General features: G+C 50.6%; 1 protein-coding gene across 3 annotated transcripts; it reads right to left on the reverse strand.

The window, feature by feature from the left end:
* Positions 1-1,033: 1,033 nt before the first annotated feature.
* Positions 1,034-13,810, reverse strand: LOC144952014 (F-box only protein 6-like). Of its 3 annotated transcripts, XM_078882403.1 has the most exons (7): positions 13,332-13,810; positions 12,075-12,096; positions 10,229-10,598; positions 7,542-7,662; positions 6,071-6,166; positions 4,267-4,405; positions 1,034-2,802 (listed from the first exon to the last, which is right to left on the reverse strand). In XM_078882403.1, exons 1-7 carry the CDS (start codon positions 13,346-13,348, stop codon positions 2,665-2,667), a joined length of 903 nt encoding a protein of 300 aa, XP_078738529.1. In that variant the 5' UTR covers positions 13,349-13,810; the 3' UTR covers positions 1,034-2,664. The 3 variants fall into 3 exon arrangements, with proteins under 3 accessions (XP_078738529.1, XP_078738530.1, XP_078738531.1); XM_078882404.1 differs by lacking the exon at positions 12,075-12,096 and having other exon boundaries at positions 13,332-13,809; XM_078882405.1 differs by lacking the exon at positions 12,075-12,096 and having other exon boundaries at positions 13,747-13,799.
* Between the last annotated feature and the right edge of the window lie 309 nt (positions 13,811-14,119).

The raw sequence follows: 14,119 nt of genomic DNA on the forward strand, positions 1-14,119 counted from the left end.
TCACTTTACTACTCTTGCCACAATCTTATACCGAAACCACCGACAATAATCTTCCGTTTGATGTCGTAATAAAATGCCAAGATAATAACTATTGAGAGGTTTTTTTTGTTATATCTATATTCTCCAGGATTTAAAGAGGATTCTGGAGAAAGAATTACCTTAACCCCTTTCCCGCTCCGAGACGTCTGCAAGTTGCGAGGTGTGGTGGGTCATCCCGTTCACCGCCGAGTCTTGGAACGTACGAGCGGGTTCAGCGTTCATTTTATTTAGGAGAGGTGTAGTCGTAGCAACGCCGTTGAATGCCGCCGCCAAACCGTACCACACACGCCCTCTCGCATGGCCTTGTACTTCTGATTACGTTCCGTGACGTACGTCATCGGAATGGGAAAGGGTTAAAAGGGAGCACAGGTTGAAAAGTCCGAGCGACATTAAATAACCTTGCATGGTGAGTCTTCTGTATTCGTGACTCCTGCCTCTTCAGCGTCGCTATCGAATACTGTCCCGCCTCTCCTCCCAACTTCTCCCGTACGTCCGAATTTCATTTGCAGCACTGATTTAATCCCCTGTAGCCAGTTACACGGCCCGTGGCCACGAACAATAAAGTTATTGTTGGGGTGCAGAGGAGCCCAGCCAGCAGCCAGCCAGGAGAATCGAGGCATAGATAATAAATACAAAATTTATATGAGCATGATTATTCCGCTCGATTACCCAGGTAAGTCTCATTAAGAATATTTTTTTCTGGAGGCTCTTGCCGAGTTATCGCAGTAGGGCGGGGGGGGGGGGGAGTGCGACGCTGCCGCTGCTGAGTGTGACCCCAGTTGAATGATTTTTGTTGAGATTTTTTGTTGTATTTTCTTCAGAATTGGGTTGTTTGGCCAATGCCTGTTACAGTTTCCATAACAGGTTGTTATTATTTTCAGGTTACATCGCGTAAATATAAATGTGTCGTTAAAACCCACCACTGCCCGACACAGCCAATTAGTAAAGGTTTATCACGAAAACAAAACGTGGCAATTCGTTACTCTCCAACACACCGGTTACAGCTCGAGAGTAATTAGTGCTGAACTAGTAACGAATTGGCACGTTTTATTTACGTGACAAATTTTACTAATTGGCTGTGTCGGATGGTGGCGGGTTTAACGACATTTATATTTACGTGGTCTAACCCAAAAAAAACTATTATAGATAATATTGGTCGTGAAAGCCGCCTCCTACTACTACTACGTGTTTAACTGACCTGGTACATTGTGTAGATATTTTGTTTTAGCTGTGGGAAGCAACTGGAAAACCCAGTGGAAACAAATCGCAGAACATGGAGAGAAACATTGCAAACTCTACGTACACTCGCACAGAGACAAAGACGCCCCACCACTCCGTATAACATTTAACAAACCGCAGGGGGCAAGTGCTGTTTGCAAGCAGCACCAATGAAAAACAAAACTCTTCTGGATGAGTACCAATGAAGGTCGGCACAGCACACGAGGGAGGGTGGTGGTTGGCCAGCACCACGCCAGGTCACCTTCGTCTGCCAAGTGCTGATGTTTATGTACCTTACATTTACATACCGCGCCAGGTACTCATTTGAAACAGAGTCGACCCAGCTAGGCCCAAGCTCCTTCAAATATTTGCCACCGTTATTGGTCGTGGGCGGAAATGGAACCCGTGTAGCCAGGCTCGTAGTACAGTGCGCTAACCACTGTTACGCCGCTCCCGTTATACACTCTCAAAAACACTCTGCATGTAGGTACGTATGTACAGTATTTCCTCGTTATTCACGAACTCGCTATTCGCAATTTTGGATATTAGCGAATTGCATCTGGAGCTCCACACGACTGCTGCGTCGAGAGAGAGAGAGAAAGCGATGAAAGATAAAGCGATGAGAGACAAAGTCACGAGAGGTAAAGTGATTATTGATAAAGTGATGATTGATAAAGTGATGATTGATAAAGTGATGAGAGATACAGTGATGAGAGATAAAGTGATTAGAGATAAAGTTATTAGAGATAAAGTGATGAGTGATAAAGTGATGAGAGATAAAGTGATTAGAGATTAAGTGATGAGAGATAAAGTGATGAGAGATAAAGTGATTAGAGATTAAGTGATGAGAGATTAAGTGATGAGAGATTAAGTGACGAGAGATAAAGTGATGAGTGATAGTGATGAGAAATAAAATGAGAAAAATTGATGAGAGAAAGTGATGAGTGATAAAGTGAAGAGAGATAAAGTGATGAAAGTAACGAGATAAAGTGATGAGATAACTCTCATAGCTATTAGCTTATTTACGCATTTATTTAAGGTAATTTATTAAAAAGATAGTTTTTTCCTAAGCCAAAATCATTATCCGCGCAATGTGCCATTCACGAGCATCTCCAGAACGTATCCCTCATGAAACAACGAGGGAATATTGTCGTGTATGTTCAACTTCTTTCGCACCGTACGTAGCCAAGCATGCTAAATCGGAGGTGGGACATTCTCTCTCCCAGCAGAACAACAGGGAGAGAGAACGTACAACGTCCAATAAAAATTGAAAAGTGTGCGAGTTGGGAATCAAACCCAGGCGCTTCTTGCTGCACGGCTCCGGTGCCGTGAGTGCCGCGCTCCGCTTCCGCACACTCTGGAGGTTCGGATCCAGGCGCGTTGCAGCAGGAGGCTGCCGCGAGCCTCTCAGTGGATGCTCACGGTGACACTGCTGTTGGTCATCCTGGCCCCGTACCAGCCGGACCAGAACTGCGTGTCCTTGCCCGAGTGCTCGAAGCGCAGGTAGCGCACGCCGGGCCCGTAGTCGCGGAACACGTGGCTCACCTGCGCATGACACAGCCACTGATTAACCCACCCACCGACTCACTCACTCACCTACTCACCCATTCAACTATCCACTAACTCAGCCATTCACTCACCCACCCACCGACTCACTCACTCACCTACTCACCCATTCAACCACCCACTCACTCAGCCACTCACCTACTCACTCACCTACCCAACCAACCGACTCGCGCATTCATCCACCCACTCACTCAGCCATTCATTCACCCACTCATCTACTCACTCACCCATCCACTCATCCATTAATTCACCCACTCACTGAGCCATTCACCCACCCACCGACCCATTTATCCACCCACTCATGCATTTACTCAGTAAAAATCCCGTGCAGCCTTAACAGATTCTCGGGGCTGTTAGTGAGCACATGGCTCAACTGCACAGGACACACCCACTCATTCAGCCATTCACTTAGCTACTCACTCACCTATCCATCCACCCAACCACCGGCCGACTCACGTCCTCAGTCTTCATCCACGCACTCAGTCATTCACTTAGCCACTCACCCACCTGCCCAATGACTCACTCACCCATTCATCCACCCACTCACCAACCCACCCACCTACTCATCCATTCATCCACCCACTCACTCACCCACCCACCCACCCACCGACCGACTCACTCACCCACTCAAACATTCATCCACCCACTCACCAACCCACCCACCCACCTACTCATCCATTCATCCACCCACCCACTCATCTACCCACCTACTCATCCATTCCTTCACCCACTCACTCACCTACTCACCCACCCATTGACCCACCCACCGACTTACCCATTCATCCACCCACTCATTCGTTCACTCACAAAGATCCCCCGGATAGCCTTAACAGACTCTTGGGACAAGTGCTGTTTGCGAGCAGCTATTCAGGCCAGCACGACACACGAGGGGGTGAGTGGCCAGCGCCACGCCTGTGTACATCACTGGTATTTCTTATAAACGGAACCGGAAGAAAACAAATCAAATAACCTTCATCGGTAACGAGGCTCCCACAAGGCCATGCGGTAGGGCGCGTGTATGGCGAAGTTTTGGCGCCGGCTATCGTAGTGGTGGCGGTCGTGCCGCTCCGTTCCTCTGCGTTGTGAGTAACAATGTCTTTCGAAAAGCAACAGTGCTGCTGCTGCTTCTACGCCTCTAAATAAAAAAATAACGCCGAAACTGGCTTGGTGACTGGAACGACCCGCCACCACCACCACCGCCACCTCTACCACCACCCTGCTGCCGCCTTCACCGCTGGTCTGTGGTTCCTTCCCGCAACCTCCGAGTCGTACTCTCTCTCTCGCTCCCTCTCGCTCCCTCTCTCTCTAACTCTATCTTTCTTGCTCACTCTTTCTCACTCACTCTTTCTCTCTCTCTCTCTCACTCTCTCTTTCGTTCGCTCGCTCTTCGAGAGCGAGCGACTACCGTGTGGTGGCAACGCGTTACAGGTTGCGGGCCCTCACCTGGTTCCAGCAAGCGTCGGTCCACTGCGGGATGGGCTTGGGTTTGTGGTCGAAGCGCGCGAGGACTCGGCTCTTGTCCTCGGCGAGCAGCGTCACACTCAGCTCGTACACGCAGCCGCAGTCCCAGCGTGCGGCATACCTAACCGCACCGCCACCACTCCATCGTCATCATCATTAAGATCGTGATCATCATCATTCACAACATAGCCACGGTCTCAGCGTGCGGCGTACCTAACCATACAGCCACCACTCCATCATTGGCGTCACCGTCACGATCGCCATCATCACCGTTACGATCGCTACCATCATTCGCAACACAGCCACCGTCCCAACGTACCTAACCACGCCACGACAGCATTGCCCCAACAGTCTGTTAAGGGTTTTATGGGGGGTTGTTGTGTGTGTGTGTAAGTCGCCAGAGCCATGCAGTTTTAAATTTAGATTGAAAATTAATTTCTTTAAAAGTGCTTTTTGTGTTCAAGTTTGTTGTTCTTCCCCCCGCACACCTCCGATGAGCACGGCTTGCTACGTACGGTGCGAAAGGAGTTCAACGTACACCCGCTAAGACGTGGTCTCTGGCATTGGCTAAGCAGTCGAACAAAGACGGTGGTCACCGCAACATCGCGCGGCGCTTTCAGATGCGGCTGCTTCAGCGGCCGTCTGGAACGCTTTTCCCTTCCGACATTAGCAAGCCACTGGGAGTTACGCACCATTAAATCGTCCAGATTGACAAACTCATTTCTTTAGAACTTGCTATTTGTGCGTTTAGTTTGTTGTCCTTCCCCCTGCACACCTCGATTAGCACGGCTGGCTACGTACGGTGCAAACGAAGTTCAACGTACATCCGCAGATACGCCGCGTGCCGCCGTCACCGTCCAAATTTGCCAAATTCGTTCATTTACACCGGTAAATCACTCAATTGAAATTGCACAAAGCAGCGGCAGCAGCAGCATTGCCGACGACCGTGAAGCCGCTCCAGGCTGTGTGCACGTGAAACACAGCGGCGCCTTTCCTCTTGACGGTCGCTATAAGGACGACGGCACCAATGCCAAATAAACAAAATTATTTTCGCGATCATTTCCAACAACGCGAAGGCAGGTTCGTTGACTGACTGATATTGCTCGTTCGCTCGGGAAAGCCTCAGCGGGTCTCAAAGACTCTTGCCCCGTGAGGTTTTTTTGGCGGTAGCGTGGGGCGATAAATGCCGCAGTGCGTTTCCCAACGGAGTAATTTGCGAGGGGGGAAGACACAACAAACTAAGCACAAAAAGCAGTTCTAAAAAGAATGAGTTTGTCAAGCGAGACGATGACTTAAAAGCGCACAGCTCTAGTGGCTTCCTAATATCGGAGGGAAGAGCGTTCCAGACGGCCGTAGGCGCGCATCTGAAAGTGCGCGATGGCGGCGACTGCTTCTTTGTTCTAAGGCTAGCAAAGATGCAATGTTCATTGGGCAGTCAACGGAGGCTTTCCCATACACTCTCTACCCCTGGCCTGGCAACAGCTGGGTGTGCTTCATCGCACCGATTATTGGCATCCCTTTAAATCGGAAGCCGTGTTTTTCAACTTTCAAGCTTCGTTCATCGTCCCAACATTTCCAATCGCCGTCTCGGCAGGCTTCGTCACACTCGTTCCCTCCCGAGTGCTGCCTATCGTTGGATCGAGACTGGACCCGTTCGATGGCCAGCAGTGGCGGCAGCGGCGGAGTTAGCGGCACGACCGTGAGATCGGGACAGGGTCGGAGGAGCGCGCGGACATCGCCTTAAACGGCGGGCGTATGTGAAGGGAGGCGCCCCCGTGCCACCCACCAGTCCGAGACGGCGATGTGGGGCTGGTATTCGTCGAGCAGCTCCACCCAGAGCCCCTCTGCCAGCAGGGACACCACCTGCTCCTTGCCGCACCAGCTGACACACGTCAAAGACAAAGATCCCGAGCGCTGTTAGCGAGCAGCAGATCTGTATGAACGCAGGCACCGCACACGAGGGGGTGGGTGGACAGCACCATTCCCGGCCGCCTTTGATGTTAACTACATATCGCACAGGGTGCTCATTTGGGAGGCCGAGTCGACCGAGGGGAGGCCCACCAGGGTCCGGTTCGGATAATCATCACTGGTATTGGCCATGAGCGGGATTCGAATTGGGGTCTCTGCTGGGTTCGTAGCGCAGCGCGCCAACCGCTACCCAACACACAACAAAGACAAAGATCCCCTGTATAGCCTAAACAGACCAGTAGGGGCAAGTTCTGTTAGCGAGCACCTATGAAGGCCGGCACGGCACACGAGGGGTTGGGTGGCCAACACCAGCCGCCTTTGTCTCCCGAGTGGCGATGTTTTACACACCGTACGAGGTACATATTTGAGGCCGAGTCGACCTAGGGGAGGCCCAGGAAACATTCAGATAATCGTCACCGGTGTTGGCCATGAGCAGGAATTGAACTGGGGTCTCCAGGTTCGTAGCGCACTACCGCTCCCCACACTCACACTTACTCACCCGCAACACTTACTCACTCACACCTACTCGCCACACTGCAGGTCACCTCGCCTCTCTCTGCATCGCCCCTCGCACTGTTCCACTGTGGAATTCCTTCCTCCCATCATCATCGTCATCGCTTTTCCCCCATCAAAGCTCTTACAACAATAATCACCTTGCACAAGTCATTAAAAGGGTTTTGCAATCTTACGTATTAAAACTTTGGCGGCGCTGTGTGTTGCTCGTCTATTTCACCTTTTTGGGCCCATGCTCAGGAACGTTGAACAAACAAAAAAAGCATAACGAAACACAACGCACGCACGCGGCAGATGTGTGAGCAGGAGAACCACTTCTGGGGGCCGTTCTCCACGCGAGTGCAGCTCAGCACTCCGCTGCCACAGAGCTCCAAACGGAGATACGGGCCACTGTATTCCAGGTCGTGGCTCGGCTCTGGCTCAGGCTGTAACACTCAGGCTCGGCTCTGGCTCAATATCTAACACTCAGGCTCGGCTCTGGCTCAGCCTCCAACACTCAGGCTCGGCTCTGGCTCAGCTCTGGCTTGAGCCACTCACTGGCTTTTAAAGAGGCGTGAGCGGCTGGCTCAGCTATGGCTCAGGCTCAGCCCCATGGAAATTCTGAGCACGACTGGGACCACGCTCTAATTGAGCCAGCTCAAGTTAAACTTGGCTTACTTGAGCTGGCTCATTTTAGCCAGTCAAGCCAGAGTCGAGCCTGAGCCGAGTTGAAACTTAAGAATAATGCGGGCCATGATAGGACTGCGGTGCGACGGGTGCAGGGGGAGGGAGCGTACTTGTAGGACGACACAAAGGACTTGGTGATGTGGGCGTGCGGCTCTGGAAGAGGCACCATCACGTCCTCCACGTTCCAACGGTCACCGCCGTTGCTCGTGATATGCCAACCGTCAAACTGGTCTTGCACGTACAGAGTGCACGGGTGAGGGGGGCAAGAGGAGAGAGTGTCTTTTGTCAACGTGACACATTTTTTACTGACTGGCCATGTCGCAAAAGCCTACGTGTTAAACTTCCTACAATAGTTAAAAAAACAAAAAAAACCCACACAATGCAACCGCTGCTAGCCAAAACATCTCAATTCTCAAAGATTATCTGCCAAATCACTCCATTGGGAGAACATAGAACAGCAGCAGCAGGCAAGATCGTCCCCTGATGTGAATACTTAAGACCCAGTGAGGATTTCCTAGTATATCAGAATGGCTGTGTGAGGGTGATCTGTACACGTTCCCATCAGTGAGCTCGCTCCGGATAGAGGGGGCTATGAACGGGCATGACACTCGGCTAGAGATAAGATGGAGCTTGATGCGGTACGGGAGGATATGGAGCTGAGTGGACTTGCAGAAAACCGGTACCAGCGATGTCAACATCAGCCTCTGTGGAGGAGGCTCATTAAGGACGCTACTGGGCAGCGGGAGACAATTTGCTCTCAAGCACCAGCAGAGGGCAGAGGAGCGACGCTCACAACAGCGAGTGGAGCGCCAGGTTAAAATGCGGCAAGTTGACACATTAGGGGGCACAGCTGGTACATCTTGCCAGTCATCTCAGTCGGTCAACCCGTGTGGCACCTGGGTCTGTCCCGTGACCTCCTATCAGCAGCGATAATCTCGACACTTCAAGTGGTAGCCTGAAAGTGCACCTAGCCTGGCACAGGCACCGTGGTGACGTCACCGTCACTTAGTGGCGAATGGCGGGTATTGGTGAGCGTGAGTGAATGAAGTTCGTATGTTCTGCCCCCTGTTCTGCATGGGGTTTTCTCCAGGTTTTCCATTTTCCTTCAGTAATTAAAGAAAAAATATACAAAACTGATATCGGTCAAAACATCCCAATGCTAACAAATATACCTGACGAATTACTCAATTATTTGACCAAGTAAGGACCACGGAGCGATGTATGGGCCTTAGCAGAGCAAGCAGAACACTGGGCGGCTAAAACGCAGCAAGTTGGCACAATGGGGAACACAAGTGGAGGGCATCTGCAAGTCGTCTCAGTCAGTTAACCCGTGGCACCCGAGTTGGTCCTGTGATCTGTTAGCAAGTTTTCAACACTCACTAAACTAGTTTTTTATTTCACCAGCTAAGGGTGACTGAGCTATTTCGCTTGTTTTCAGAAGCGACCATGCCACATATGATAGCTCAATGAGGAGGCTTACCACGTGGAAATGTATTGCAGCCAAATACTCTAAACGTGTGATGTTGATCCTAAATGTGGAGGGGAAAAACTGGAGGACCCAGAGAAAACTCCACGCGACCACTGGGAGAGTGAGAGACGCAAACTCAAAATATTCAGCAGGCATCAGGGTTGGGTTCGAACCCACAACCTCCTGTATACCAGGTGAGGTAGTTAACATCTCCAAGCCACCACGACTCTCCTGCAGGGTAAACACAAGCAGCATAATAATGATGATGATAATAATCATAATAATAAGTGGCTTATCACGTGGAAATGTATCGCAGCCAAATACTTTAAATGCACGAGGTTGGCCCTAAATGTGGAGGGTAAAACTGGAGGACCTGCAGAAAAATCCATGCCACCACCGGGATAGCATGCAAACTCCAAATGTGTCCTGCAGGCATTAGGGTCGGTTATTAAACCCACGGTCTCGTGTATAGCAGGCGAGGTAGTTAACATCTCCTAACCACCGGGGCACCCTCATCCACTATCCAGTCCCCACTTATAGTGTCCGATGGAGACAATGACGAGATATCAGCGTTTAAGGCGGACCCCAAGCCCAGTCCTCGCGATGGTGGTGGCGGCCACAAGCGACGTAATAATCACAATGATGATAATAAATATAATCACAATGATGATCATTTTTCGATTTAAAGCTTTCGTGACTGCAGGGATTCATCTTCTTGGTTCTTTCGGTAAAGTCACGTAGAAGGGAAGTAATAAAATAATAAAAATAAAACATAATAAAATTATTCTCACGACGTTTCGGCCACAACGCAAGTAACCGTCCTCAGGTGAAAACCAGGTCTGTCGAGGCGACAGCGTCTGAATGAAACAGCACACGCGCTTGGAGCATGTATATAAGCTGGGTTGGAAGGGGGGAAGAAAGGGGGAACATTGAAAAAAGAATATGCATATCAAGAGGAAATTAGCAAATTTATGGGAAATGCAGGTGTGTGATTAGTACTGCATATGCACACATGCATTTCCCATAAATATGCTAAATTCCTCTTGATATGCATATTCTTTTTTCAAGGCTCCCCCTTTCTTCCCCCCTTCCAACCCAGCTTATATACATGCTCCAAGCGCGTGTGCTGTTTCATTCAGACGCTGTCGCCTCGACAGACCTGGTTTTCACCTGAGGACGGCTACTTGCGTTGTGGCCGAAACGTCGTGAGAATTTTATTATGTTTTGTTTTTATTATTTTATTACCTCCCTTCTACGTGACTTTACCGAAAGAACCAAGAAAATGATGATAATAAATATAATGATCACAATGATGATAATAATGCTCACTGGTAGCGCAGGGGTTCTGCAGCAGGTTCCTGCTGAACGGGCCCTTCAGGTAGAAGGCCCTCCAGTCAAACGCGGGCGGCAGGGGCATCCTGGAGCAGCGGGCATCACTCCACTTGCCCTCGCGCCGGCACTTGAGCTTCCACAGGGCGCCCGAGTCGACGAGGCGGCGCCAGGCGGAGCACACAGCGCGGCAGTGCCGGCTCAGGTCGGCCTCCGGCACCCAGCTCAGGATCTCCAGCAGGACGTCGTCTGGGGCGGCCGACAGGTCGACGAGGAGCGGGAGGAGGCACGGCGTGGACATGTCCTCGGGGCTTGCGACGGACGGCCGCGTCGCGCTCTGACCCATTGGGTGTGCCAGTGCTACGCACTCCTGGGCGCAGCGGGAAGACGTTATTCGCTATTAACACCGGCGCTGCCACTCTTGTGTGCGCGTTGAACTGCTTTCGCAGCCGTACGTTGCGAACCGTGCCAATCCGAGGTGCGGGGGTGGGGGACAACAAACTAACACAAAAAAGCAGTTCTAAAGAAATTAGTTTTCAATTTAGTATAGTGGTGTCATGTAGTGTATAGTAGTGTAGTGTATAGTAGTGTAGTGTATAGTAGTGTAGTGTATAGTAGTGTAGTGTATAGTGTCCATAATACAAGGTTTTTGGATTAGATCTCTTAATATATAAATGTGTCGTTAAACTCACCACCACCCGACACAGCCAACTAGTAAGGGTTGTCACGTAAACAGAACGTGGCCAATTCGTTACAAGCACAGCACACCGGTGTGTTGGAGAGCCAAGCCACAACATTTACAATCTGAGTACGACGTTGCGCCAGTAATCATCAGGTGACAGCCAGATTAGTGGAGAAGTCCACCTGTTTCGTTCCTTATATAGGCATAGATGTGATATTGGTCGTGAAAGCCTACGTGTTAAACCAGTAGTGTAGTGCATAGTAGTGTTGTGTATAGTCGTAGAGTGTATAGAAGTGGTGTGTGTAGTAGTGTAGTGTATAGTCGTGTAGTGTATGTGGTGTAGTGTATAGTTGTGTAGTGTATAGTAGTGTAGTGTACAGTAGTCTTGTGTATAGTCGTGGAGTGTATAGTAGTGTTGTGTATAGCAGTGTAGTATATAAGTGTAGTGTATAAGAGAAGTTTTTAAATATATTTTCCCCCGGGCAACGCCGGGTACTTTTTGTCCCCCATAAAACCTTTAACAGACTGTTGGGGCAATGCTCTTCACGAACATCTATGAAGGGCCCGGCACGGCACACAAGGGGGTGGTGGCGGATGGGTGGCCAACACCACGCCTCAGACAGTGCTGATTATAAACTAAACCACACCTGCAACCAGGTGCTCATTTGAGGCCGAGTCGACCTAGGGGTTGATGGGGTCCAGAGGCTCACGAGCTGTTTGGATATTTGCCGTCGCCGGCGGTTATGTCGTGAGTTGCGCTACAGGTCACACCACACCAGGTGTGGGCCAAACCCGCGTGACCGGTCGATCAACGTGGCTAGAGAATGAGCCCAGCTTTAAAATAAAAAAATTATAGCTGCGTTTGATAATACAATTTTTTTGTTTATGTTCCGGTAATACGAATACAGTGGTACCTCGGTATACGTCGTTAATTCGTTCCAGAAGGTAGGACTTATACCGAAAATGACGTATACCAAATTAATTTTTCCCATAAGAAATAAAGGGAAAGGAAATAATCCGTTCCAGAGTATAAGAAATGATATTTTATATGGCATATTATACATTCATGGGGTTGTATAAATAATTTAGACACTACTTATTACTAAAATGCATAGATTAAAATAAATGCATAAATAATTAAAATAAAAAGTAACATCACTTTACCTTGCTGAGAGGAGTTGATAGCCTACGAGGATGGTGGTGAGGAAGGGGAGGAGAAGGATTAAAACTTCAGGAAGCTGAAATTGTGGGTTTTTTTCTCTTTTCTGTCTTTTTTCTTGACTTGAACCTGGTTGAGGCTCACCGGGTTTGAGTTTTACTAAAAACCTGTCCATTGAAGTTTGTTTTTGCCTTCTTCTAAGAATGTTCCTGAAGTGTGACATGGTCAGGTCATTCCACACAATACTGTTACGGCTTGTTAGAGCTGTAACAGTATTGTGTACGCGGGTACGCGGTGACTCATCCTGACTCGTACAACTTCTAGCAAGCGTGTCGTATCCCAAGCAAGACGTCGTATCCCAAGACATTTTTTTCTCGTCAAAACACGACGCATACCAAATTCGACGTATTCCAAAGCGGTCGTATACCGAGGTACCACTGTAATAATGTTGTATTCCTAGTGTTTGGAGAGAGAAGTAAAAGCGTTTTTGTCACGGCGGATGGGGTGAGGATGCTGGGGTTGGTGGTGGAAAAGTACCACAGACCTTCTGATGCTGCACGTAACACTACAGCCAGTAGACTACAAAGTAAAAGTTGAGTAAACACTGGGATAGGACAACAGGCCTGCTGATGCTGCTGGACGTGTAACACTTCATCCCTGCTGAGAATTTATCGTTTTCATTACTAATGTTGTGGATGTGAGCGAGGCGATTATAAGAGAGAGAGCTTGGAGAGATAGGGGATGTGGTGCCGATGTTATTGTGATGATTCTGTACTACAAAGACAAAGATCCCCCTGTACGTCTTAACAGACTGTTGGGGCAAGTGCTGTTAGCGAGCAGCACCTATGAAGGCCGGCAGGGCATACGAGGGGGTGGGTGGCCAACACCACGCCCGGCCGCCTTTGTCTCCCTAGTGGCGATGTTTACACACCGCACCAGGTACTCATTTGAGGTTGAGTCGACCTAGGGGAGGCCCGGGACCGGTTCAAATTATTGTCACTGGTGGTGGCCGTGAACAGGAATCGAACCCGGGTTAACCAGGTTCGTAGCGCAGCGCACTAATCGCTCCACCACCGCTCCCCACGTACACAACAACAACAACACCCGCCATTCGCCACTAAGTGGCGGTGACGTCACCACGACGCTCGTGTCAGGCTACGTGCACTTTGCGGCCACGTGCAGCGTCCAACGGCCGCTGGCAGGAGGTCACGGGGCAGAGCCAGCAGGTGCCACGGGTCGACTGACCGAGCGTGGTTCCTCACCTGGCGCAGCACCGCATGATGGGGGTGGTGATGGTGGCGGTGTTGGCGGGGAAGGCCTCTCAGATCCAGGCAGTGGAGGGAGACGAGAGGAGTGTGAGGGTGACGAGCGGGAGGGTGACGAGAGGAAGAGAGAGGAGAGTGGGTGAGGAGTGGGAGGGTGACGAGCGGAGTGGGTGACGAGAGGAAGGGAGCGTGAGGGTGACGAGCGGGAGGGTGACGAGTGTGAGGAGTGGGTGACGAGTGTGAGGGTGACGAGGGTGAGGGAGAGGAGTATGAGGGTGAGGAGTGTGAGGGAGAGGAGTGTGAGGGTGACGAGCGGAGTGGGTGACGAGTATCAGGGTGATGAGTGTGAGGGTGGTGAGGGTGAGGAGTGTGAGGGTGAGGAGTGGGTGACGAAGGAGATGCTGCGGATTACCACTGCTCGCAGGGCGCCGCCATCTCCGAGTCACGTGACGCGGGGGCGGAGTGTGGGTCACGTGACTTCACAGCGGTGGGGGGGGGGAAGTGATGACGGACCACGTGACGAGCGGCCCCCGTCAGGCGCTCCCTGTCACCTCCAGCCAGAGGCGGCCCCGAGGAATCGGGGCGACCGTCCCAGGCCCCGCGCTTGAGGGGGGGGGGGGGCATGGCGCGCGCCTCGTCGTCACGGGTGTCAGAAGATCCCTGGGTTTAGAAGTTTGAGTGTTCTTCTCGTGATCACGTGGGGATTTTTTCTCCGGATGCTCCGATTTTTAAATCCTTTATATTAAATTCGCTTGCTTGCTTGCTTGCGCGCTTACGACCGTGCA

This window comes from Lampetra fluviatilis, chromosome 65 (assembly GCF_964198595.1).
Source record: "Lampetra fluviatilis chromosome 65, kcLamFluv1.1, whole genome shotgun sequence".
NCBI classification, from domain to species: domain Eukaryota; kingdom Metazoa; phylum Chordata; class Hyperoartia; order Petromyzontiformes; family Petromyzontidae; genus Lampetra; species Lampetra fluviatilis.